A 27,937-nucleotide genomic window follows, 5' to 3' on the forward strand; every position below is an offset into this window, starting at 1 on the left:
GGTCCTCTAATTTACAATATACACAGGGCTCTTTTACCCTTTTACCAAAGATTAAAAAAAAAAGCAAATTTTCTTCCTAAACGACACCGAGAAATTTCCATCGGCCCAAAAGTCAGTTAACCAAACTATGTATAAAGACAATCTCGCCGGTTAACCGACTTTTGGTCCACCCCGTATAATGTTACTTACTTATATTTAAACAGAGGAAAACTTATTAAAGCATCAAAATTAATAAAATAAACGTATTTATGATTAATATCGGTTTTATAAAATATTTTTTTTGGGGGGGTATTAAACGGATCGTTTTTAAAACGTTTTAAATTGTATCACTTTATAAAAGATGGGTCCAGAATAAATTATTAAACGTAAATTCAATTTAAATTAGAATTTAATTAATAACGGTATCAATAATTTATACCGAGCTGAATCTGTAATCAATTGCGGAATATCGACTTTCCTTGAATAATATTTAACAAATATTAATATTCTAGGTAATTTTAACTTTTAATAAACTTCGTATAATATTCATTTAATGTTTATTAAAGTATTTAATCGATAATTCCCAAAATTTTCAATATAAAATACGAATTTATTCACAAATTTTTTCCTTCACTTCTTCTTAATTCTGTTGGTTTACCTCGGTATAACGCTTTTCGTTTGCTCGAATTTTTTGTGATTTTTATTAAGCAACGAGTTGCGTAACTTTCCCGGCCAAAAAAAAGTTATCCCATGGAAAAAAAAACAATTGCGGCCCCTAATACAAATTTTCCCGGGCCCCACGAAGCTATAACGAGTAAAATCTTCGTTCCCACTTGAGATACGACTAGCGACACTCCTCCATCTTCTGACCCCCTTGACCTTTAACCACCGAAATCGATATTGACGCTATTAAAGCGTCAATATCGATAATATACGAACCTCTCTGCAAAACTTTAGAGATTTTCAACAAAAGGCACGGGCGTTATTAAGTTTCAAAGTGGATGTAGAAAACTGTGTCCTCCACCCACCCGCCCACACACACACACACACACACACACACACACACACACACACACACAGAGACATAGACATAACAGAAATACATACGTGATTTTCTTAAACGAACTTTTCTCTTTAATATTTCAGTTCCTAAATTATCGACTTTTTAAAGTTCTTGGAATAATTATCTTCTTCAATACAAAAAAAAAACATGTGGCCCATCTGCCAAGAGGGGGTGCCTCCTACTTTATTTGGGAAACTGGTCCTGTTTAGGTGTTAGACACGTAAAGAAAACCCAGAAATCTCCACGTGATAACCGGTTTGTGAGGCTCGAACCCTCGAACAACCATCACTGTTCAATAGCCATCACCGATCCACTGGTAGGCCCTTCAATACGAAAATTTTTCATTAAAATATTGTAAAATGTTTTCTATTTTTGTATATTATTTATTTAATTTTTGAAACATTTAAATAGTAGCTATATCTAGGGCCTCTGTGAGAGGACCTACTTATAGTTATTAGTCTGTATCAGTGGCAGATCGAGAGAGGCCCGTGTCATTTACCTCTCGAGACCTCCACTATGTTGAAAAATTGTATTAGTATTTTTTAAATAGTAAAACTTTGCAAGAGATAAAGACTTGTTACATAAAGAATTTACAAGAAATTCAAGAAAACAAATTACCCGTAACAATTGTTTTAGAGGCCTTGCTGGCTTTGTGATAGACTGTTTAGTCGGCGAAGTAACAAGATTCCATAGAACCTCGCAGTGCTAGGACCCTAGGAATCTAAAGAATTTCTAGGAAGGATACTCAGGAAAGAAGAGGAGGCATAAATCTCTAATTAAAATGGCTTTCATATGACTTAAGTGGGGTCTTTCTGATGATATCTGGATTTGCTGTTAGGTTTTGTTTTAGTTAATTTCTATACGTCAAAGCGACACTGCCGAGGAGGGATGCTCCGAGAGTACTTTCTATAGGAAAGTGGTCCCTATTTGGGTGCTACTAAAGTGAAGATAATCCGGAAAAATCCATGCGACAAGCCGTTGGCCAGGCGCGAACTCATGACTGACTACCAGTGTTAAGTGATTTTATTCACTCGACAGGAGGAACGGGCCTCTAATTAAAATGACTTTAATCTGGGCCTTTGTAGATTCGTTACAAGGATCCCACGCTGCACTGTACAATGAAATAAACGATCCTTATAAATTTTCCAAGTAAAATTTATTCCTTTAAAAGAAAATGTAAAACAGAAATTGTTGAAAACTTTGGCAAACTTATCATTATTAAATGGCGTTGTTGTTTGCTGCCCGGAACACTCGCACGAGACAAGTTAATCCTTATTATGAAAATGGATATTGTCTAGACGATTCTTTCACACAGAATTCAACTAAATTGCTGGAAAGATTTGTGTACTCTACATGCTTATGAAAGTATGAAATAAAAGATTTTTATATTTTAAAATAAAAACATTTGTCACTGTTCTTCGTGTTAAAATTCTTTATTTATTAATGCACTTCTGAAAAATTTCGATATTGTCGACGACGGCATTGACATTTTTCATAAAAATCTATTATAAAAATAATAATGATATAAAATTTATGAAAATCGTAAATAAACAGTGCTCGGTAAGAAACAATTCGGTAATTTTATGTTAATTTTAATTTGAATTAACAGCACTAATCACTAATAATTGGTCACGGGTTCGCACCCGACCAGTGTGGAGTTACTTCACGTGTGTAACATCATATTGAAGGGTCTACCAGTGGCCGAGTGAATAAAGTCACTAAACACTGGTTAGTGTCTCACCAAGGACTGCACGTGGAGTTCTGGGTGGGGGTGTTTACACTTTACAATGTGACGTAAGTTAAAATATCACCCTCCGCGTGCCGTACATTATTCCTTAGTAAAATTAAGAGATTCGATCGAGGATATGCTTACAAAATTTCGGGGATGGGTAGGAAGCGTTATGTGAAGGTGGGGCGTGATTGCACGCGCGCCCGCTACTGTATACATTTGAAATTATTAACGTCTAAAGCCCACCAATGGCCGGACCGAACACTGGTGGGTTCGCACCTGGCCACGCGAAGTTTATTCACGTTAGTAATACCTAAATAGGTGTTTCTTTCGGGAGGCATCACCCTCGGCAGATCCTTCATGTGTCTCCTCGTCGTATACAAACAAAACAAATTCATGTGTAAAATTGCTCGAGGACTTTATAATCACCTCCTGTAAAAAAATTTAAAATATATACGTACGTACATAAACTATTTCATACGTCAGAAGTTGGTGTAATCTCTGTAAACCTGTTTAGTGTCATTATGGCCTGGCTGTCAAGATAACAGAAATTTTCAAGATTCCAATGGATGCCGAGTAATTTCGATAATTCGCTGTCAATAGGATCTTCTCGACTGCGTGAAGAAATTTAATATAAATCTATTGATGTATGTTTTATTTTTTTAAAGTAAAGAGCTGATAAGATTCGTATATTTAAAGTGAAAGCAATTTAATAAATATTTGATTAAAATTTAAATAAAGTTTATTGTGATTGTCTTTCAGTATATAATCTACAGTTTAGAAGAGTTAGGGCTTTGTATACATGTATTTTTCTTTTTGAAATTTTTTCTGTGATTTGCCTTTTTTTCATTTTTCTGTAATTTGCATTTTTTATGATTTTATTTTGTGTTTTTGATGATTTCCCCTATCATTTAAGAATAAATTACAGAAAAAGTAATCACCAATAATAATAAAACTAAAATATTTCTCTGTATACATTAGCATGTAAAAACTTAGATAAATATTATAAATAATAAGTAAAATTAATTATTTAATAGAAAATTCTATATATATTCCAAGCAAAAATTTATTAAATTGCCCCCGCAGCCGAAAAAAAAAATATAATTCTATCAAGAATAAAACGTAAAACAAGTTTTCAATATTGAGAAAAATTTTATGCTTTATATTTTTATAAAAGATAGAGATATTTTATAGAATTTTTCCGAAATTTTATTGATTTATTATGTTGTAAACAATATAATATAAATAAAAGGATATAAGGTAGTGGCTCGTTATCTTATGGGCAAAAAGGATAATTGCCTGAAGAACCCCACCAACAGAGGCCCCAAACCAATCTTTTATAAGAAAATATTCCTCCAAAAAAATTTCCCCGAGGATACATCTCTGAAGTCAACATCGTACATAGGGCCCCCTAATTTAAATTCTCCTGGTCCCCGTGAATCAATAACGCGCCACTGATATAATCTATTGAATATGAAATTTTAGTAACTCTACATTAAGTATGTAGTGCCAATGAACTACCTTGATGGCCTTGATGGACGGTGATAAGGCCTGCATGAAATTATTTCATTCGTATAAGTCCACAATAACGTATAACTATCTAATAATCATACGTTATTTTGGTTTTTTTCTGTATGTTAGGTATATATGTGGGGGAGCACGATTATATTCATCCACTTTAAAGCTTAATAACTCCTGTGCCTTTAGTCGAAATTTTCTGAAAGTTTGCAGGGAGGTTTGTGTATTAGGGGTGGATGTCACTAGAATTTTTCAGGAAAATCAGACAATTGGTTCGGGAGATATTAAGGGAATGGGGTCATATCTCCCGAACGAATATAGACTTAAAGGTAATGCTATCAATTATTAGAAATGAAAACTAACAAAGAATGCCGGGAAAGTCCAGCAACAAAGTTGACAGCTTTGTTTTTGAGGCCCACCTCACGTGGGACCTCAAAAACATTTGTTACAAGTTATCATTCTGTAGTATCTTTGTGTACTAAAAAGAAATCTTGTTTTTTGACCGTTTTGTATATTTACGAGGACCCAGAAATGGCCTTCTTTAAATTTTAAGAGCCCCTAGCTTCATAAAATTAGATCCTAAATATTATTTAGAATTAAAATTAACTATTTTGATAAATTAAAAATTGATTTTTACANATAAATTATCTATAATTAATTATATAATAAAATAAATAATTATTTAAAGTTATAAAAATAGCTTTTGAGGTTGGGTTAAAGTGTAAAAAATTCAAAAGTTAAGGAAACTCTGATTGGCTGATGACTATTGTTTTCTCATAAAAGACTCGTTTTTGAAACACGTATGACGTTAACGTTTCGTCACATGGTGACATATTGCAGTGAAACTAGTTTATTATCCTTCACTGAACTGCAAGGATGAATATTAAGAAGATAAAATTCGATTTCAGTTTTATTTTATTAATTTCTTTATGCAGTAAGTTTCTTGTTTTTTAATTTCAATAACATCCAACTAAAGTTAATTAAATTTATTTATAATTTAATTATCAATACCTTTAACTTTTTTATGTTTTATGGTACAATCTTCTTGAGTGTATAATAATAACATGTAATGGCTTCGTTCTTAATGCCTTACTATAAATAATAAGGCACAACTCAATAATTAATTGCAATCAAATATTCAATTCTTAAGCCACTTAGCATATATATTTATATTGTAATTAGCAAAACTAATTGATTTTTTATTGATAAACATAATTTAATATCCTGTAAAAAATATATATATTTAGGATATTTTCACAGCACAAGTCAAAGCAAATATTATTTAATTTTTTATTAACAGAAACTTTGTCCAGATAATGAAAATATTATTTGATCAAGGTTCTATTTCCAAATTGTTTACAGAAGATGAAATCTGTACTCTGGAATGTATTAGTAAATTGCTAGATAATATACAATAAACTGTCTATAGTTATACTGTTTCTATATGGTTTATCATAAGCAAAACGGAGAGTACAACTGATAAAACTGCTTCCAGCTTAACCAGTTATAGCTCACTCTTCACGTTTTGAAAAGTGTATATAACTGTATAAAAGATTATACTGGAATATTTTACAATTATACAGTTTCTATACAGTTTACACTGTGAAAAAAAGCATAAAGAGTAAGTTATATACGACTGTATAGCTAATAAACTGCATTCAATTTAATCCAATAACGTGCATATTCTCATACAATATCTTCATCTACAGTAGTGTACAGTACATTTGCACGTTTTAATTCGACTCCCTAATATCGGTATAGGTTTAAATTTTATAAAAATTATATTTTTATACAGTTTACCTTCTGAAAAACATAAGAGTAAACTGTATACGCCTGTTTAACTGATAAGCTACTTTCAGTTTATTTTGAATACAGTTTAAGTTACTTTATGTTTTGCAAAGGGCGTGTATAATAATTGTTAAACTGTATATAGGTTAAACTGAAAGTATAATTTATTACTTTTTATTAATAAAGACTAAACAGATAAATTTCATTCTTAGTAGAACAATGTACATGAATTAATGTCGTTTTAAAATAATAAATTTATTTACAAGAGTAAGTTTTTAAGAAGACCAGGCCCTATCATGGGAGGTAAGAAGACTATTAGCTCGGGCCTCGAAAAGTGCCACAAGTAAATAGTTAAGTGGCCCGAACCTCCGAGATGCCTCTTTTACAAGGTGTAAACATTGTAAAAATGCAGAAAGCATATGTTTCCTAGTCAAAAATGCACTCGAATCCCCCCTCATTTTATACGTAAACGTAACAGTTACGCATTTATACAAATATTTATCTGTATAATTAATTAATTACCATCTCAGAAAGTATCCCAGACGTTAAATCGGGGTTGTTGGGAAAATATTTTTGCAAAAATATATCGGAAACTTTGATAATTGGCCATTATTTTTCCGGTAGTTAATAAAATTTTCCAACAATAATAATAATAATAAAATCTGGTAACATAAGCGTTTTAAATGGCACGATATTTAAGTATCATAAAATTCGATGAGTTAAAAGATCATTAAATTTGTACGCTTAGTTTAAATTGAGATAAAGTAAACTTACTTCAAGACTATGGTTAATGTACCTAATGCAGTATTTAATACATTAAATAATGAATTATAAAGATATTAAGCGGGCAATTAACATTTCCGAATAAATTTTATAATGTTCGAAGTTTCTCTTCCTCGCGTGTATACGTTACAATACACGATATAATTAGACTATATATAACGATTATGCAGTGGAAACTTGATTCTATGTCGCGAAGGATGGCCCAAAAGTCAGTTGACCAAGTTTTAACTGATATGTGCCGGTTTAAACTGTAAACCGTTGTTATTTGTGCATTTTACGACTTTCTTTTAAAAGTTCGTAAGTAGTAAAGTAATTGAACAAGTTATTTAGTTTTTACAACGGTAAACTATCTTATGGGCCATTCTATTTAGAGAATATTTAGGCTACCGTTACACCAAGATTTACCAGTTAAATTTTTAGTTTTATATCAGTGAAAAATGTTTAAGATATTCAAATTAGATAACTTCTCATCATAATAAAATGTAGTTAAAAATATTTCTCAACAGTTTAATATTAAATAGATTGAGGTCAATTATCTTTCTTATGCAATTATTGGTAAGAGTTACCTGTTGTCTCTTAAGGATATTAATAAATCCTGACCCAGATAATCACAAAGCATTAATTGGTTTACCAGGTTCAAAAAACTTTAACTAGAAAGATATTAAAAAATAAATATCAATATATTTATAATTACAAATATTCAGATTTCTATAACTTAAATTCATTCTAATTAAGATAACTCATATTCTATAACTTTAATTCCAATTAAGATAACTCAGATTCTATAACTTTAATTCCAATTAAGATAACTCAGATTCTATAACTTTAATTCTAATTAAGATAACTCATATTCTTAAATTCTAATTAAGATAACTCATATTCTTAAATTCTAATTAAGATAATTTAACGATCTCTTTTAAAATATTTAAACTAATAACAACAATAAATTTTAATATTTATATTTATAAATATTTACAATAAAATTTAATACATTTAAATTTTGTATAAACATTTATTTAATTAATCAAAACAATTTCAATTTTTTATGATTTAAATCCACTCACAATTAAAATTAGGTAAATGTAATATTTATATTTATTAAAAATCAATTAATTATGTAAATATATTTAAATAATTTTAATTAAACAAATATTTATACAAAATCTGATATGTAAAATCTCATTGAAATTATTTATAAATATTAAATTTTTAATTGTAATTAGTTTAAATTTTCGTAATAAAGTCCTTATAAATTTTCTTACTTTAAGATTTCTTGCAAGAAAATTACAACTAAATTATAATTAAAAAGTTAATATTTATATATATTTTAAACATTTAACATCTTTGTATTAAAAAATTATTTAATAATAGTACAGTCGAAACTCCATTTAACGACCAACTGTAAATGGCAGCCATTTTTTATAGGAAGTTTCTTTTTTGCACACAAAGTAACCTCTGAACAACGGCCAAATTTTGACATTCCCGTCAGTGGCCGTTGTTAACAGGTTTAATTTAAAGACAGTCTAAAAATGCAGTAAAACCTGTTCAAAACGGAACCCGAGTACAACGGAAACCTGCCTAAACGGAAAAAGATCTTTAGATCAAAGTGATTTTCTATGTTAACAAAGAAAAAACCTGCGCAAAACGGAAATATGCAGCCGGATAAAATATTCAATGTCGCGTGATTCCGTTTCACACAGGTTTTAATGTATAAATAAATTGAAATTATTAAAATTATATAATTATTTACATAATTTATTTATACAGTAAAACCTGAGTAAAACGGAAAACCTCACGGCACTGAATATTTTTTTCCGGCTTGGCGGGTTTCCGTTTCTCACAGGTTTTTTTATTAATTAACATATAAAACCAAGACTTTTTCCGTTTAGGCAGGTTTCCGTTGTACTCAGGTTTCGTTTTAAACAGGTTTTACTGTATTTTTACACTATTTCGTGATAAAACTCAGAATTAAGTAAAAATTTTTGCAAGATTGAAAACAATTACAATTACAATTTTTTTTATAATAACAAACTGCTTAAAATCTTAAATAATAATAATAATAATAATAATTTAAAATAGAAAAAAATGAATAAAATAATAACAATTCAGGAAAATAATTGCAAGTACAGTAGTTAAATCACATAGAAATTATTTCTGAAATGCCCATTCATTTCTATACAAATTCTTGAAAAAACTTCTTATAAAATAAAGAAAAAAAAAGTAAGAAATTGAAGTCATAACTTCAGTCGCTTAATCTTATTGAAAATTCAACGATTTGAATTTTAAAATTTCCTTTCAGAAAAATTTAAAATTCAAATTAGCCCTGTTAAAGTTGTTTCTCTCCAAATATTACTTCATATCGGATCATTTTGTAAGTTCATAAATTAAATTTTTTTATGTATCGACGAACAGACACACATACGGACCACTCGGAATTATTTACTAAATTATAATCCCGTGACTTAAATGCTCTGACGTTCCTATAAAGTATCTAGAGTAAAAAAGAAAAGGTGGAAACTCAAACATCAGCCAAAAAATAATAATTTTCACTCCTTTTTTTTATAAGGAACATTAATTATGAAAAATTCCATGTCTAAATTTGATTTTAGAAAATATATTTTTTGGGGAAAAAAAAGAATTAATTTTTTAAATGAAAGGTTTTCNTACAAAATTTCGGGGATGGGTAGGAAGCGTTATGTGAAGGTGGGGCGTGATTGCACGCGCGCCCGCTACTGTATACATTTGAAATTATTAACGTCTAAAGCCCACCAATGGCCGGACCGAACACTGGTGGGTTCGCACCTGGCCACGCGAAGTTTATTCACGTTAGTAATACCTAAATAGGTGTTTCTTTCGGGAGGCATCACCCTCGGCAGATCCTTCATGTGTCTCCTCGTCGTATACAAACAAAACAAATTCATGTGTAAAATTGCTCGAGGACTTTATAATCACCTCCTGTAAAAAAATTTAAAATATATACGTACGTACATAAACTATTTCATACGTCAGAAGTTGGTGTAATCTCTGTAAACCTGTTTAGTGTCATTATGGCCTGGCTGTCAAGATAACAGAAATTTTCAAGATTCCAATGGATGCCGAGTAATTTCGATAATTCGCTGTCAATAGGATCTTCTCGACTGCGTGAAGAAATTTAATATAAATCTATTGATGTATGTTTTATTTTTTTAAAGTAAAGAGCTGATAAGATTCGTATATTTAAAGTGAAAGCAATTTAATAAATATTTGATTAAAATTTAAATAAAGTTTATTGTGATTGTCTTTCAGTATATAATCTACAGTTTAGAAGAGTTAGGGCTTTGTATACATGTATTTTTCTTTTTGAAATTTTTTCTGTGATTTGCCTTTTTTTCATTTTTCTGTAATTTGCATTTTTTATGATTTTATTTTGTGTTTTTGATGATTTCCCCTATCATTTAAGAATAAATTACAGAAAAAGTAATCACCAATAATAATAAAACTAAAATATTTCTCTGTATACATTAGCATGTAAAAACTTAGATAAATATTATAAATAATAAGTAAAATTAATTATTTAATAGAAAATTCTATATATATTCCAAGCAAAAATTTATTAAATTGCCCCCGCAGCCGAAAAAAAAAATATAATTCTATCAAGAATAAAACGTAAAACAAGTTTTCAATATTGAGAAAAATTTTATGCTTTATATTTTTATAAAAGATAGAGATATTTTATAGAATTTTTCCGAAATTTTATTGATTTATTATGTTGTAAACAATATAATATAAATAAAAGGATATAAGGTAGTGGCTCGTTATCTTATGGGCAAAAAGGATAATTGCCTGAAGAACCCCACCAACAGAGGCCCCAAACCAATCTTTTATAAGAAAATATTCCTCCAAAAAAATTTCCCCGAGGATACATCTCTGAAGTCAACATCGTACATAGGGCCCCCTAATTTAAATTCTCCTGGTCCCCGTGAATCAATAACGCGCCACTGATATAATCTATTGAATATGAAATTTTAGTAACTCTACATTAAGTATGTAGTGCCAATGAACTACCTTGATGGCCTTGATGGACGGTGATAAGGCCTGCATGAAATTATTTCATTCGTATAAGTCCACAATAACGTATAACTATCTAATAATCATACGTTATTTTGGTTTTTTTCTGTATGTTAGGTATATATGTGGGGGAGCACGATTATATTCATCCACTTTAAAGCTTAATAACTCCTGTGCCTTTAGTCGAAATTTTCTGAAAGTTTGCAGGGAGGTTTGTGTATTAGGGGTGGATGTCACTAGAATTTTTCAGGAAAATCAGACAATTGGTTCGGGAGATATTAAGGGAATGGGGTCATATCTCCCGAACGAATATAGACTTAAAGGTAATGCTATCAATTATTAGAAATGAAAACTAATAAAGAATGCCGGGAAAGTCCAGCAACAAAGTTCACAGCTTTGTTTTTGAGGCCCACCTCACGTGGGACCTCAAAAACATTTGTTACAAGTTATCATTCTGTAGTATCTTTGTGTACTAAAAAGAAATCTTGTTTTTTGACCGTTTTGTATATTTACGAGGACCCAGAAATGGCCTTCTTTAAATTTTAAGAGCCCCTAGCTTCATAAAATTAGATCCTAAATATTATTTAGAATTAAAATTAACTATTTTGATAAATTAAAAATTGATTTTTACAAGGCGTTATTAATAATAGATAAATGATATATTATATATGAAAAAAAAGTCTTCAGAAACATAATANATAACTCAGATTCTATAACTTTAATTCCAATTAAGATAACTCAGATTCTATAACTTTAATTCCAATTAAGATAACTCAGATTCTATAACTTTAATTCCAATTAAGATAACTCAGATTCTATAACTTTAATTCCAATTAAGATAACTCAGATTCTATAACTTTAATTCCAATTAAGATAACTCAGATTCTATAACTTTAATTCCAATTAAGATAACTCAGATTCTATAACTTTAATTCCAATTAAGATAACTCAGATTCTATAACTTTAATTCCAATTAAGATAACTCAGATTCTATAACTTTAATTCCAATTAAGATAACTCAGATTCTATAACTTTAATTCCAATTAAGATAACTCAGATTCTATAACTTTAATTCCAATTAAGATAACTCAGATTCTATAACTTTAATTCCAATTAAGATAACTCAGATTCTATAACTTTAATTCCAATTAAGATAACTCAGATTCTATAACTTTAATTCCAATTAAGATAACTCAGATTCTATAACTTTAATTCCAATTAAGATAACTCAGATTCTATAACTTTAATTCCAATTAAGATAACTCAGATTCTATAACTTTAATTCCAATTAAGATAACTCAGATTCTATAACTTTAATTCCAATTAAGATAACTCAGATTCTATAACTTTAATTCCAATTAAGATAACTCAGATTCTATAACTTTAATTCCAATTAAGATAACTCAGATTCTATAACTTTAATTCCAATTAAGATAACTCAGATTCTATAACTTTAATTCCAATTAAGATAACTCAGATTCTATAACTTTAATTCCAATTAAGATAACTCAGATTCTATAACTTTAATTCCAATTAAGATAACTCAGATTCTATAACTTTAATTCCAATTAAGATAACTCAGATTCTATAACTTTAATTCCAATTAAGATAACTCAGATTCTATAACTTTAATTCCAATTAAGATAACTCAGATTCTATAACTTTAATTCCAATTAAGATAACTCAGATTCTATAACTTTAATTCCAATTAAGATAACTCAGATTCTATAACTTTAATTCCAATTAAGATAACTCAGATTCTATAACTTTAATTCCAATTAAGATAACTCAGATTCTATAACTTTAATTCCAATTAAGATAACTCAGATTCTATAACTTTAATTCCAATTAAGATAACTCAGATTCTATAACTTTAATTCCAATTAAGATAACTCAGATTCTATAACTTTAATTCCAATTAAGATAACTCAGATTCTATAACTTTAATTCCAATTAAGATAACTCAGATTCTATAACTTTAATTCCAATTAAGATAACTCAGATTCTATAACTTTAATTCCAATTAAGATAACTCAGATTCTATAACTTTAATTCCAATTAAGATAACTCAGATTCTATAACTTTAATTCCAATTAAGATAACTCAGATTCTATAACTTTAATTCCAATTAAGATAACTCAGATTCTATAACTTTAATTCCAATTAAGATAACTCAGATTCTATAACTTTAATTCCAATTAAGATAACTCAGATTCTATAACTTTAATTCCAATTAAGATAACTCAGATTCTATAACTTTAATTCCAATTAAGATAACTCAGATTCTATAACTTTAATTCCAATTAAGATAACTCAGATTCTATAACTTTAATTCCAATTAAGATAACTCAGATTCTATAACTTTAATTCCAATTAAGATAACTCAGATTCTATAACTTTAATTCCAATTAAGATAACTCAGATTCTATAACTTTAATTCCAATTAAGATAACTCAGATTCTATAACTTTAATTCCAATTAAGATAACTCAGATTCTATAACTTTAATTCCAATTAAGATAACTCAGATTCTATAACTTTAATTCCAATTAAGATAACTCAGATTCTATAACTTTAATTCCAATTAAGATAACTCAGATTCTATAACTTTAATTCCAATTAAGATAACTCAGATTCTATAACTTTAATTCCAATTAAGATAACTCAGATTCTATAACTTTAATTCCAATTAAGATAACTCAGATTCTATAACTTTAATTCCAATTAAGATAACTCAGATTCTATAACTTTAATTCCAATTAAGATAACTCAGATTCTATAACTTTAATTCCAATTAAGATAACTCAGATTCTATAACTTTAATTCCAATTAAGATAACTCAGATTCTATAACTTTAATTCCAATTAAGATAACTCAGATTCTATAACTTTAATTCCAATTAAGATAACTCAGATTCTATAACTTTAATTCCAATTAAGATAACTCAGATTCTATAACTTTAATTCCAATTAAGATAACTCAGATTCTATAACTTTAATTCCAATTAAGATAACTCAGATTCTATAACTTTAATTCCAATTAAGATAACTCAGATTCTATAACTTTAATTCCAATTAAGATAACTCAGATTCTATAACTTTAATTCTAATTAAGATAACTCAGATTCTATAACTTTAATTCTAATTAAGATAACTCATATTCTTAAATTCTAATTAAGATAACTCATATTCTTAAATTCTAATTAAGATAATTTAACGATCTCTTTTAAAATATTTAAACTAATAACAACAATAAATTTTAATATTTATATTTATAAATATTTACAATAAAATTTAATACATTTAAATTTTGTATAAACATTTATTTAATTAATCAAAACAATTTCAATTTTTTATGATTTAAATCCACTCACAATTAAAATTAGGTAAATGTAATATTTATATTTATTAAAAATCAATTAATTATGTAAATATATTTAAATAATTTTAATTAAACAAATATTTATACAAAATCTGATATGTAAAATCTCATTGAAATTATTTATAAATATTAAATTTTTAATTGTAATTAGTTTAAATTTTCGTAATAAAGTCCTTATAAATTTTCTTACTTTAAGATTTCTTGCAAGAAAATTACAACTAAATTATAATTAAAAAGTTAATATTTATATATATTTTAAACATTTAACATCTTTGTATTAAAAAATTATTTAATAATAGTACAGTCGAAACTCCATTTAACGACCAACTGTAAATGGCAGCCATTTTTTATAGGAAGTTTCTTTTTTGCACACAAAGTAACCTCTGAACAACGGCCAAATTTTGACATTCCCGTCAGTGGCCGTTGTTAACAGGTTTAATTTAAAGACAGTCTAAAAATGCAGTAAAACCTGTTCAAAACGGAACCCGAGTACAACGGAAACCTGCCTAAACGGAAAAAGATCTTTAGATCAAAGTGATTTTCTATGTTAACAAAGAAAAAACCTGCGCAAAACGGAAATATGCAGCCGGATAAAATATTCAATGTCGCGTGATTCCGTTTCACACAGGTTTTAATGTATAAATAAATTGAAATTATTAAAATTATATAATTATTTACATAATTTATTTATACAGTAAAACCTGAGTAAAACGGAAAACCTCACGGCACTGAATATTTTTTTCCGGCTTGGCGGGTTTCCGTTTCTCACAGGTTTTTTTATTAATTAACATATAAAACCAAGACTTTTTCCGTTTAGGCAGGTTTCCGTTGTACTCAGGTTTCGTTTTAAACAGGTTTTACTGTATTTTTACACTATTTCGTGATAAAACTCAGAATTAAGTAAAAATTTTTGCAAGATTGAAAACAATTACAATTACAATTTTTTTTTATAATAACAAACTGCTTAAAATCTTAAATAATAATAATAATAATAATTTAAAATAGAAAAAAATGAATAAAATAATAACAATTCAGGAAAATAATTGCAAGTACAGTAGTTAAATCACATAGAAATTATTTCTGAAATGCCCATTCATTTCTATACAAATTCTTGAAAAAACTTCTTATAAAATAAAGAAAAAAAAAGTAAGAAATTGAAGTCATAACTTCAGTCGCTTAATCTTATTGAAAATTCAACGATTTGAATTTTAAAATTTCCTTTCAGAAAAATTTAAAATTCAAATTAGCCCTGTTAAAGTTGTTTCTCTCCAAATATTACTTCATATCGGATCATTTTGTAAGTTCATAAATTAAATTTTTTTATGTATCGACGAACAGACACACATACGGACCACTCGGAATTATTTACTAAATTATAATCCCGTGACTTAAATGCTCTGACGTTCCTATAAAGTATCTAGAGTAAAAAAGAAAAGGTGGAAACTCAAACATCAGCCAAAAAATAATAATTTTCACTCCTTTTTTTTATAAGGAACATTAATTATGAAAAATTCCATGTCTAAATTTGATTTTAGAAAATATATTTTTTGGGGAAAAAAAAGAATTAATTTTTTAAATGAAAATTTTTAAATTTAGAAAGTTGACTACAAATTTAATTAATTTTAAATTAATTAAATTTAAGTCATCCTCTACTCCTCTCTCTCTCTCTTTCTCTCAACTTTGTATTGTCAGATTGATAAATTATTTTAATTATAAGAATGGATTTTATATATAAATATATACATTTAAAAAAAATTATTTATTTTTAAATAAAATAAAGTAAAATTTAATAAAAGTATAATTTTGTTTTGTTAATTTGCACCTAAATCCGGAGATTTGTATTGAAGAAGTGTGGGTTCTAATTATAAATAAAGTCGAACTTCTGAACAACGACCACTAATGGGAAAATTAAAAAAATGGCCGTTGTTCAAAGGTTATTTTGTATGCATTTAAGAAAGAAACTTCCTATAAAAAAAAATGGCCGTTGTTCAGAGGTAGCCATTATCGAAGGTATACTTTGAGAATTTTTTAGTAAATTTATTTATATTTTTAAGTAAAATATAAAGGATTACAGCCTTAATGTATTAATTCACTTCAGCATTTCGGTCTACAAAGCTGAATCATTCATTTTAATTATAAAAAATGTATATTTTGCAGGTATTGTTTGAGAATTTATTAGTGAATTTATTAAATTTTTAAATAAAAATAATAAAATTTTAATTATAAGACTAAAATAAAAGAGTTTTAATTTAATAATTTACCCTGTAAATCCGGACGTTTACGCGGATAAGACCTGGATTAAAGGACAACCTGCAACATCCACAAAATAGTAGGCCCTTGAAAAAGGGGGGGGGGGAAAACATATTTTCATTTTATTTTTAAAATTCAGTACGAAGGGAGGAAGTGGAGAAAAAGGTATATTTTAAATCTCGTGTACGGGGGCATTTTTACTCTTAATTTTACATTAATTTTAATTATAAAAAAATGTAATTTACACAATTTTTTAGTAAAATTTATTATTTTGTAAGTAAAAAAAGTAAAATTTTAATTAAAAACCAGGGAAAAAAACCAAAATGGATTCAATAATTGCCACCAAAATCTAGAGATGCGCATTGATAAATCATTGATTCTAATTATAGAAATAAAAAAAATTAACAATAGTTAATGCATAAAATAAATTATTAATAGAAAATATTTTAAATAAATGAGTTAATTTACTAGTTTTTCTAATTAAAAAAAATTAATTTCATAACGAAAATTAAATCATTTTGTAATTAAAAAAAGGCACTTAAAATTCAAACCACGACTTATAAATTAATAAAATAATTTTAATTAAAATATTTTTAACGTTTAAATTATTAAAATTTAAGCTTTAAAAGATTTGAAGTTTTCTTTTATTTTCATTTTTAATATTTTTTTAAAATTAAATAAGTGCTCTGCGCTCGCTAATCTAATCAGTTTTAAAGGATAATGAATAAGTAATAAAGTTTAACCATGGAGTGCTTCGGTCTTCAGCTTAAATTTTAAGTATTCAGCAAGAAAAAATCAGGGAGAAAATTCTAGAAATTTCTTTTTTCAACTTCTAGTGCATTTTCGATATTCAATTCGTTCCACATAAAACTTACACCTGAAGCCCGCAAGCAGTTATGAGGCCATATAATAACTTTAGCTACTGGCAGAAACTACTGTATTTATTCTGCACTCCATCATGCACGTGTGCCAAAAAATATATTTCCTCTACGTCGCATAAATGAACAACAAAACAAGAAATAAAGTGATTTTAGAGCGGATAATAAAACTAACCAATAAAAACCCATTACAGATAATTATTTTAAAATCGTGACGATTTCTTGCAACTGTGGTAGCAGTGCTGCCACATCTAAGTGATGCTTTAAATAAAATTCTCGTGAGATAGTTCTTTCCACCCTACGAGTAATGAGAAGGTCCTTTCTCGGCCGTCACGTGTTTGGTCAGAGCCCACAACGAAAGGTGAGAAATGGGCTTTCGTGTATCCGGATCAAATCACCTACAAGAATTTCTGGTCGGTTTGATGGAATAAGGCGACGCAAAATGCGGGATCTGTCGAGAAGATGGCGCTTTCTATGGGAAATTCACCCCTGTATACACATTACACGCTTGAGGAATCCGGGAAAATTCCATGGGGCCAATTCTTTAATGGCATCCAAAGAGCACCACTAAAGGGCTTTTAGTGGCGCTCTTTAAATGGGCATGGTCGCTCCACTAAAGGGGTACTAAAGATGTATTAGTGGGCTAAGTGTTTGTTTGTTTAGTTATGGCAACGCAACACTCGGGCGATTTGCCTACGGGATGCCTTCCGGGAGATTTTTTAAGGAAAACTGGCCTCTATTTAGGCGTTACAGACGTGGAGAAAACCCGGAAAACACGTGGCCAACCCACCCGAGCGAGGCGCGAAACCACGACCGAACTCCTACGAAAACCGCTTGACCACTGGTGGGCGGGACTTAGTGGCACTTAAAGGGCACTAAATGACTCTTGGTGGTGTTTAATGGCATTTAAAGGCACTAAAGGGCTCTTAGTGAGGCTTAGTGACACTTAAAGGGGAGCAACCGAGACTTAAATGGGCACAGGAAAAGGATCAAGCGCTGGTAAAGTGGAAAAAGTCGAAAATGGAAAACAAAAATCTTTTCCAACTTGTTGCATGAATCGAGTTTATATTTATATGTTTTTTGAATGATTTATTCTTTCATAACTGATAAATAAATTTTTAATTTTTCGTTTTTCTTGTAGTCCCGTTCGAGGAATTCTGCTGTCTGGCCGTTGTTTTAGAATTTAATGAATTCCCCTCTGTAAGTCGGCAGAAAAGACATACCGAAGATGGAGGATGCCAAATTCAAAATGTAAAATAACTTAATTAAGAGGCACAAACTGAATTCAACTTAATTAAATATGAAATCTAAGTAGTTTTCGTGCGTTTTAGTGTAATTATTTTTATTATTTAGACAAGGAAAATATAATTAACGTCATAAAATTTTTAGTTTTATAAATTATTAAATAAAACTTGAAATAAATTAATATTTTAAATTATAAAATTAAATTATATATTTTGCCTTCGTAAAATTTTATGCGATAAGTTTTGAATATCTTATTTCTGTTCTCGCCCCCAGATGGCACCATCATTCATTGAGTGCCATATTGATTTTTGAGTAGTAGTATATAAGATTTTTTTATTGCTGAAATAACAGATAATGTATTATATTTTTATATTAATTTATTCATACCTATAAATACAGTTGACGCTCCATTTTACAGACCTGGGTATAACGTATTTTAAAAAACTCCTAGTTCGTAAGCTCCGTCAGAGGTTCAATTAATTGAGAGTCAAGTGGTATATAATTTTTCGGTGTAATAATATAATAACATTTGAAATTATCAAACTGCAACCTTCTACAGATCTTTGTACTAATTACAAAGATTTTCCTACAGACGGCGCAACTGTGCAAGTTGGATTTCTTTCTCTGGTATTTATCGCAATATGTATTGTTTGTGTCACTTATCTCACACATCTTACACAAACCACAGTATCGTCAGTTACAATAGATTATCAGACTACTCTATTAGTTCGTTATATCGAGGGTCAACCTGCTAAAATTAGAATTTCGGGCATTATGAGGTTTACGCACCGTAGGCCTTTGAAGAAACATATGACAGTCTCAGTTCACAGATTGTTAGTATTTAGATGCATGAAATGTGGATTAGTTCAAGACACATGACTTATATAAAAAATTAATTTCCATAAGATATTATACACATATGAGTGTTTAGTTTCATGAAATGCGTGAGAACACGAGCATGCTGAGTATATCAAGTAGCATGCGTATCATACTAAATAACATATTTGCGGTGTATTTAACTCTCTCCTCCCTGTTGGCAATAAGCTGAGTTATATATACTTTATAATTATTTTGATGTTGGATTAGTGAATAAATATAAAATAATCATAACAAATTTGTATTATAAATTCAATTATTATTGAGTTTACTATATGTATTATGTGTGCTTAACAGTCTTTTATAGCAGTAAATACTACCGAAAGACTTCAACAATTGAGAGAGAAAATGAAAGAAAATAATTATTCTGCTTATATTATACCTACAGATGATGAACACCAGGTATAATTTAATTATTACAGTATATATATATTACGTACCCACAAATTAATTTAACGAATATGTAAATTATTGTATATTTTTAGAGTGAATACGTAGCTGAGTATGACAAGAGAAGAGCTTATATATCAGGATTTAGCGGATCAGCAGGTAGAATATCGCACTGTATAGAGTAAAAACCTGTCCGAAACGGAACTTGAATAAAACGGAAACCTATTCCTACAATTCTTATTTACGCAGGTTTTCCTGCATTAATTTTAGGAGGCTGTATTTAACTATTGAATTTTTAAGCAGAATTATTATAGGGTTGCAATTTTCAAATTGCAGACCTATACATTCTCACTGTCTGTGTTTATGTCTGTCCTTCGTTAATCTCGAGATCGGAATTATGATCATGTTACAATATATATATATATATATAATTACTCGGTATCTATTATTTAACAATGAAATTCTTTAAAGGGACAGCAGTTGTACTGTTAAACAAAGCCGCACTGTGGACAGACTCACGTTACTTTCTCCAAGCAGAAGACGAATTGGATTGTAATTGGATATTAATGAAACAATACGAAGAAAATTACCCAGAAATTTTCGAATGGTTAACTGAAAATTTATCGAACGGATCGGTCGTTGGTGCCGATCCTAGATTCATTAAACAAAATACTGTAAATTTATTTGTTATAATTAGAATTAATCTTGTATTCTATTAATTGATTTAATTAGTTAATAATTTTAATAGTGGATTAATTTGGATAAGAAGCTGTCTAATTCGGGCATAATTCTGAAAGGAGAGTATAAAAATCTGATTGACGAAATTTGGATTGAAAGTAATGGCCGACCGCATCAACCAAGTGGGAAAATATTTATTCATCAATTAATATATGCAGGTAACATTCTAGTAAATTAATAAATAGAAAATTAAACAAAAAAATAGAAACTTCACTCTATTTTCGATATTCAAGAGCGATGAAATTTCTTGAGATTCCAAGTTACACAACGAGTAAGCACATCAGATGCTAGTCTATATATGTTGGGTGGAAAGTAAGTAGGCATCGAAAAATTTGCTATAATTTTTGTAATAATAAAGCATTCGTAATAAAATTTATGCGTGCATGTATATCAATCAATGGAATTTTATAATTCCTGTATCGGTATTGTGAAGAGTGACACCATCAGTGGCAAAAAAAGACGACCGACCGCTTATTCGTTTGGGAGTGAGTTCAGATTGCTGCATGCTGTGAAGTGTGAAATCAGTGGTTGCTATCAGAAATAGTAGATAATGTTGAAGAGACGTCGTGCCACAATCTACCGGAAACAATCAATAATTGTCATTTGAAGCTAAAATGACCACATGTTCTGTTGTGACATATAGAGGTAGCCGTCATAGTACATGTTAAGTAATTTTAGTTACATTTTTATTAAGAACATTAAAATTGTAGCGATGTATCAATGCCTAGTTACTTTCCATCCCCGTAGAATGACATTTGAATGTGTGACGTGAACCTCCGTTATCACTGGATACCAAAATTTAGATTTATGTTTAGGCTAAATTCCCAAATCCTACCACAGGGAAGTCAAAAGAACCATTTACTCCATCAAATTTCATTATTGAACAATATAATACAATTAATTAGGTTCAAAAGTGGTTTAAGTCTCTAAGATGGCCTATTAAGAAGTAAATCATCGCAATAATAATTTAAACACCTGTAAAATATTAAGTACATTCTGTTTATTCACAATTGCAGAATCAACGAATGTGTATTTTATTTTATTTTATTTTATTATAAACAGGAAAGACGTGGGAAGAAAAAATAAATGAACTCAGAAAAGAAATAAGAGCTAACGAGGCAGACTGCATCATTGTTACAGCCTTAGACGAAATAGCCTGTAAGTAATCAACAGTTTAAAATCGATCCCTCTGTATCCTCTCTTATATGAAGTGTAATTAATTACACAATCCCCATTAATGCCACAACGTAAAAGTAACTTCACTGCATTACAATTACGCCATTTTATAAGCGTGTGATGAAACATTTAACACTAACAAAATGAAATTTTTCGTAATTATAATTAATCGAATAATTAATAATTAATTTTCAATTATACTTGAATTAAATTTCAGGGTTATTTAATCTAAGAGGTTCGGACGTTCCTTACAATCCCGTTTTTAAATCGTTTGCATTCGTAAGTCAAACGCAAATAAGGTAATTTTGACTTTAAATTATCGAAATAATTAAAAATATTCGCGTAAATAATTAATATTCTTTAATGAATTTTAATTAATTCTTGTAGTATTTACGTGGATGTGGATAAAGTAACTAATGAAGTCGAGCAACATTTATCAACCCCTTCTAATGAAACTTATTTAGTGAATGTAAATTAATGTTCTTTTTTTAAGTTTATAAAAGAAAGAAACCTTAATTTTAATTAATTTTTTCTTAATTTCAGTTTAAAAATTACACGAGCATTTATACGGACATCGAAAATTTACTTGATGACTTAGGAAAAGTATTAATTACATTCCATTCAAGTTACGCTATATACAATCTAATTCCAAAAGTATTCTTTCTTATTTAAAAGAAAATCGAATCCAATTAAATCTAATTTAATGAAGATGTTTAATTATGATAATGATGAAGTGCTTCTTCCTAACAGGAGAAAAGGATCATCAAAACATCACCCATAATGTTAATGAAAGCTGTGAAAAATCCGATCGAAATCGACGGAATGAAAAATGCTCACGTAAATAAATGTATTATAAATTACAAATTGTATTAATTTACAATTTACGTACAAATATTTAATTAATAGATGAAAGATTCCATTGCAATAATCGATTTCATTGCCCTCCTGGAGGAAGAAGTAAAACATGGAAAACACTGGGACGAAATCAAGGCCATGGAAATAATTAGCCAATACAGAAGGTAGACCATGATTAAATTACTAATTCTGTACTTTATAATTTGTAAAAAAAATTTGATTTTTAATTAGAAAACAAGAACTGAATATGGGGGACAGTTTTGAAAGCATTTCTGCTTCGGGTTCCAATGGTGCCATAATTCATTACACCTCTCGGCCTGCAACTAATAAAACAATCGACACGGATAACATGTTTCTATTGGATACGGGGGGCCAATATTTGTAAGTTTATAGTCTCAAAATTACACTAAAATTGAATTTCATTTGTAAAATACCCATACGGATCTTCATTTCAGAGATGGAACAACTGATACCACTCGAACATTTCACTTTGGAAATGCTACAGATTTCGAAAGGGTATTTTAATGCAGTGTAACGAATTTAAATAATAGAAACAACAACGTAACATGTTACACACGTAAAAGAAACACTAAATTAGAAAATACAAGTGTAAGTCTTTCATTCTTCTTCACACACCTTCGCGATCCAACAATGGTCTAAGAGAATTTCGGAGGAGGCGATGTTTTTATTGAGGCTCGATGTGCAAAATAATATTAAAACCTCGCCTTCTCCTGCTGATCTCCCCATTTTTATGGGGGAAATCAGCAGGATGGAGGGAAATTTAGGGAGAAATGTAAAGCCTGTCCATTGGTTAGTGGAGTTTCAGCGACGAGTTGGAGATTCCAAAAGTCACATGACTCGTGTCTGTTCTCGCGTCATGTGTCATGTGTCGCGAGTCATGGCACACATGAAATTTGTTTCTTTGTGTTGTCAAAAGAATATTTTTTAATATGCATTGTACTGTACCTGCAGCAAAGCTATTTAAGAGAATTTTTACAGTTTTTAGTGGAAACATTGTTAGTCTTAGGGTAATTTCGTCTTTCAGGAGTTTTTACGACAGGAAATTTGTAATCCTGTGTTTCTTCTACGTGTGTCAAATGTTTTTCTGGTATTCTATTTATATTTGCAACAATATAACATTTAAATCCACATAATTATAATTTCAGGAAGCATACACAAGAGTCCTTATGGGTGCAATTGATTTGGCATCAGTAATTTTTCCGAAAGGAACAAGGGGTAAATTTTTGTTAAACATTCAAACAATCTGAAAATTTGATAAAGTTTTCGTATGACGAAGCAATTTTCTTTTGTAATTTTATAATTTTAGATATCGACGTCGATATATTTGCAAGAAGACACTTGTATCAAATAGGTTTGGATTACAAACATGGAACAGGACACGGGATTGGTTTATTCCTTAACGTACACGAAGGTTGAAGCACACTTTTCATCTTAAATGAAACACTATGTTATTTCATAATGTGTATGTAAGATTTACAATTACAGGTCCTACGCTTATACGAGAACCAAAGTTACGAGCGAGAGCTTCCGAAATGAAACCCGGAATGTTTATATCGGATGGTTAGTAAAGATACACATAGCCTCATCTAACCAACTCTAAGTCATAACCTCTGCTCCGCCAAATGGCACTACAGAGTAACTAGGAGACGATGTCTTAATCATCGGCCGGTCCATCGTCCGGTGGGCACCGGGCGCTTAGACGCAAAGCCAGCTCGAGAGAAGTGCTTGGGCTCTTGCTCTGGCTCTTGCTCGGGTCAGAGTAGTCCTAGGACTATCGACTTTCGTCGCTTTCCTTGCCTTCATTGCTTTCATCGCCTTCATCGCTACTCGAGCATGGCCCTCATACGGACATACGTTTTGGTGCATAGTAACAGCACATGAGAACTCTGCGATAAAGAGGTACTCAGGGGAACAAGTAGTAAGGCTTCCCTTCCCTACAAGGGGAGGCCCTGTCCAGTAGAACTGGACTAAAGGTCATGTTGACCTAGTATAATATCCATTATACTCTTTAAAATTTCGAAGTCTCCTTTACTTGCTGCGAGTGATCTAAATACTTGGTCATCGGGCTGGGTCCATTCGATATGACTGGCCCCCCTTCGGACGCTTTCCGTCAGGGGGCACTCAAGTATGTAGTGCCTCACGTCGCCGCGCGGGCACCGACAAGAGCAGCAACCGTTACTTCGACCAAATCTGGCCATGTAACGGGGAAACTTCCCGTGTCCCGTAAGGATTTGGGTCAGTCTCCAATTACAACTGATCGGAGTTAGGCCAACTTCAGGCACGAAGGCGTAGGTTGACCTACCTACTGTACTGAGGTTCCAGCGCTCTTGCCAGTATGTCATTGATCGATGCAGTAGAGTACCTTTTAAGTAACTAGCCGGAGGTTCTACCTTCTCCGTTACAAATGGGCCCTTGGCCGCCTCCTTGGCCAAGTGATCGGCACATTCGTTGCCCCGGATACCGATGTGTCCACGTACCCATCTCAGGTCAACTTGTCGCATGTGCCTCGCCCTCAGTGCCCTACCTCTGATCTCGTGTACTAATAGGTCTCTGTGGTACCCGTCACGTAACGCCTGAAGTGACGACTGGCTAGCAGAGTACACCGTGACTGCCTCGGGACCCGGATGGTGTAGGATCCACTGGGACGCTCCTGAAAGAGCCACCAGTTCGGCTTGAAACACGGTCGCTTCCTCGTTCAGTCTGACTGACGAACTGTACACTAAAACTCCGTCGTGGTAAACGCAATAAGCTGCGCCCACTTGGCTGCCGTCTTTGGAGCCATCGGTATATATTTCAATACCGCATAGAGTCGGTTCACCGACCTCCCAGTCGATGCCCTCTTTAAAATTTCAGTTGCAGTGCTTTGCCTGCAACTGAAATTTGCCTCTTTAAAATTTCAGTTGCAGTGCTTTGCCTGTAAACCCTCCACCGCGATCCTAAAGAACGCCGCCTCCTGGCTGACTACCAGGGGCAGCGGAAGAAGCCCTGCCAGGGCTAGGGCCGCGTCAGTGGATACCGTTCTGTAGGCACGTGTGACCCGTAGGGCAGCGGGCCTTTGAATTGTAAGTAGAGTCCTACTTTGCTTCACGTTGGCAGACTCCTTCCACCAAATACCGCAGGCATAGCAGACAACGCGCTCCAGAGCCATCTTGTAGATAGTCCGGATTGCCTCACCGCCTATGCCGTACTCTTGCCTGGCCAGTCGCGATAGTCCCGCTATCGCTCGGTTCATCTTGTTTCGGACGAGCCTGAGGTGTGGCGTCCAACAAAGAGATTGGTCGATAATGACACCTAGGTACTTGAGCTCACTTACCCTTCTGTGGGGTTGCCCCTTATTCGGTAGATTGGCTGACGTGCCAAGATACCGGTACGGGCCACCGTCAGGGCCTCCGATTTTTCGGGGCTGAAGGTCAGTTTGTGGGACTGTCCCCAGCAAGTGAGTCGTTCTATGGCTTCGTTGCCTTGACGCTCCATCTCGCGCCGATTGGTGCCGGCAACTAGATACACATAGGCCCAAAAGTCCGTTAACTATTGTAAATACATTAGAAACTTTGCAAAACGAGATCTTGTTTAATTTGGCACGCTTTCACAGATTGCCAAGTCGCTCGCAAAGGCACGTTCAGGGTGATTCAAAAGTCTTCGCACAGAGGCAGAGTTCATCTTATTATACAGTGAGTGCCTTTTCATGGCACTCACTGCATGATAATGAATGGGATAATAATAATGAAGGGCCATTCGTGGCGTCACGAGTGGTCCCTTCGAGTGATCTGTGTTTTGTGTGCAGACTTTTAATGCATCCCTGCACATTTATCTTCATATTTTTCATGGAACTATTTATTTACCTCCCTTAGAACCTGGTTATTATGAAAAAGATAAGTTTGGTATTCGACTAGAAACTGTTATAATGGTAACAGAAGCAAATCTTCCAGTAAGTACTGTACATTAGTGAGCATTATTAAATTTATATTTAATATTTTAAAATTACTTTAATAATTTTTCAGTATAAATTCAATAATATCACATTCTATAAATTTGAACCGGTTGCACTGGTTCCTTTCGAGCCTAATTTGATCAAGTATCAGTTACTTGACAGATCTCAGGTAATGATTTTTTGAAATTATTTTTAATTTTTTAAAAATTAAAACAATTAAATTAATTTTCAGATAAATTGGTTAAATTCTTACAATTTGAAAATTCGTGAAATAATTGGCAAAGAACTGCTCAAACAGAACAAAACAAAAGCATACAATTGGATGATGTCCAGAACTGATCACATTCCACCTGTACTTTGTGATATGTAAAGGATAATGATTTCATGAAATGACTGAAGTATTCTGGGGAAACCGGGTTCGAGTCCCTGACAGAAACCTCAAATTTTTCGTGGGTAGTTTTTCCCGGATATGTTGTGTCTCGAACGTCCCCACTGTCAGCCCAGCCAAACTCAGTGTGTCGTGTTACAGCTGAATTCGGGTCCCATGTACATGTACAATAACATTTTTCTTCGGGAAATATCATATTTTTTTATAAAATATTAGTTTGGAGCCCCCTATTAGGGCCCCAGGCAATGGCCTCTTTTGCCCGTGGGATTACGCGCCACTGGCCAAACCTACAATGGACGGGCGAGCAACACTCCAGAAATTTTTCGTGGCAATCTTCCCGGATACATGTGGGCCTGGCCGAACCCAAGACGGTTATAGCAAAAAGGATCCTCTTAGTGCCCAAAAAGAGCCGAAATGAAAAAGAAATTGATTTGATTAAAGGCTCTGTTAGCGCTCTCAGTGCGGAAGGAGTCAAAAAATCAACAAAAAGAAGATTCAAAAGTAGGGTTTCTCAGCCGATGTATCGAGAACATAATGTGCTACAAAATTTCTAAAAGTATTAATACTATAAAAATGGTAATTGTTTGTCTCTTTTTAAAATATAACTTGTAATATTCTATATATAAAAATGCACAATTAATATTGAATGTGGCATTGGCGATTTGCATGCCATTATATGCATAAGGGTGTCTTTAGTGGAACACTAGCCACTTGGTGTATAGGTGGGTAGTTTTGATAGGTCACTGCCATAACTCAGAAGCACATAAAAGTAAGCCTCAGTATTTCAGATTGATGTATTTCTAAAAAGTTTTGTATTAATAATAATACAATAAATTATATTATTTTTGTTAACTGGAATTACCTTTACATTTACCTGTTAATTTAAAGAATATTTATTAAAT

General features: G+C 31.1%; 1 protein-coding gene across 1 annotated transcript; it reads left to right on the top strand.

The window, feature by feature from the left end:
* Nucleotides 1-5,070: 5,070 nt before the first annotated feature.
* Nucleotides 5,071-27,898, top strand: LOC111624903 (probable Xaa-Pro aminopeptidase P). Its single transcript, XM_023367885.1, has 20 exons — nucleotides 5,071-5,223; nucleotides 18,557-18,666; nucleotides 19,834-19,938; nucleotides 20,022-20,085; nucleotides 20,398-20,600; nucleotides 20,675-20,822; nucleotides 21,727-21,822; nucleotides 22,058-22,139; nucleotides 22,228-22,309; nucleotides 22,384-22,494; nucleotides 22,591-22,677; nucleotides 22,747-22,859; nucleotides 22,927-23,076; nucleotides 23,151-23,211; nucleotides 23,862-23,931; nucleotides 24,023-24,127; nucleotides 24,202-24,276; nucleotides 26,568-26,644; nucleotides 26,718-26,816; nucleotides 26,880-27,898. Exons 1-20 carry the CDS (start codon nucleotides 5,166-5,168, stop codon nucleotides 27,015-27,017), a joined length of 2,034 nt encoding a protein of 677 aa, XP_023223653.1. The 5' UTR covers nucleotides 5,071-5,165; the 3' UTR covers nucleotides 27,018-27,898.
* The last annotated feature ends 39 nt before the right edge of the window (nucleotides 27,899-27,937 follow it).

This window comes from Centruroides sculpturatus, unplaced genomic scaffold (assembly GCF_000671375.1).
Source record: "Centruroides sculpturatus isolate CEXI.00-Female unplaced genomic scaffold, Cexi_2.0 scaffold408, whole genome shotgun sequence".
In the NCBI taxonomy this organism is placed as follows: domain Eukaryota; kingdom Metazoa; phylum Arthropoda; class Arachnida; order Scorpiones; family Buthidae; genus Centruroides; species Centruroides sculpturatus.

Coding starts and splice junctions, on each gene's coding strand:
- LOC111624903 (XM_023367885.1), top strand. CDS start 5,166: ATGAATATTAAGAAGATAAAATTCGATTTCAGTTTTATTTTATTAATT. Junction 5,224..18,556: donor TTTATTAATTTCTTTATGCA/GTAAGTTTCTTG, acceptor TTTTTCTTGTAG/TCCCGTTCGAGGAATTCTGC. Junction 24,128..24,201: donor ATTCCTTAACGTACACGAAG/GTTGAAGCACAC, acceptor TTACAATTACAG/GTCCTACGCTTATACGAGAA.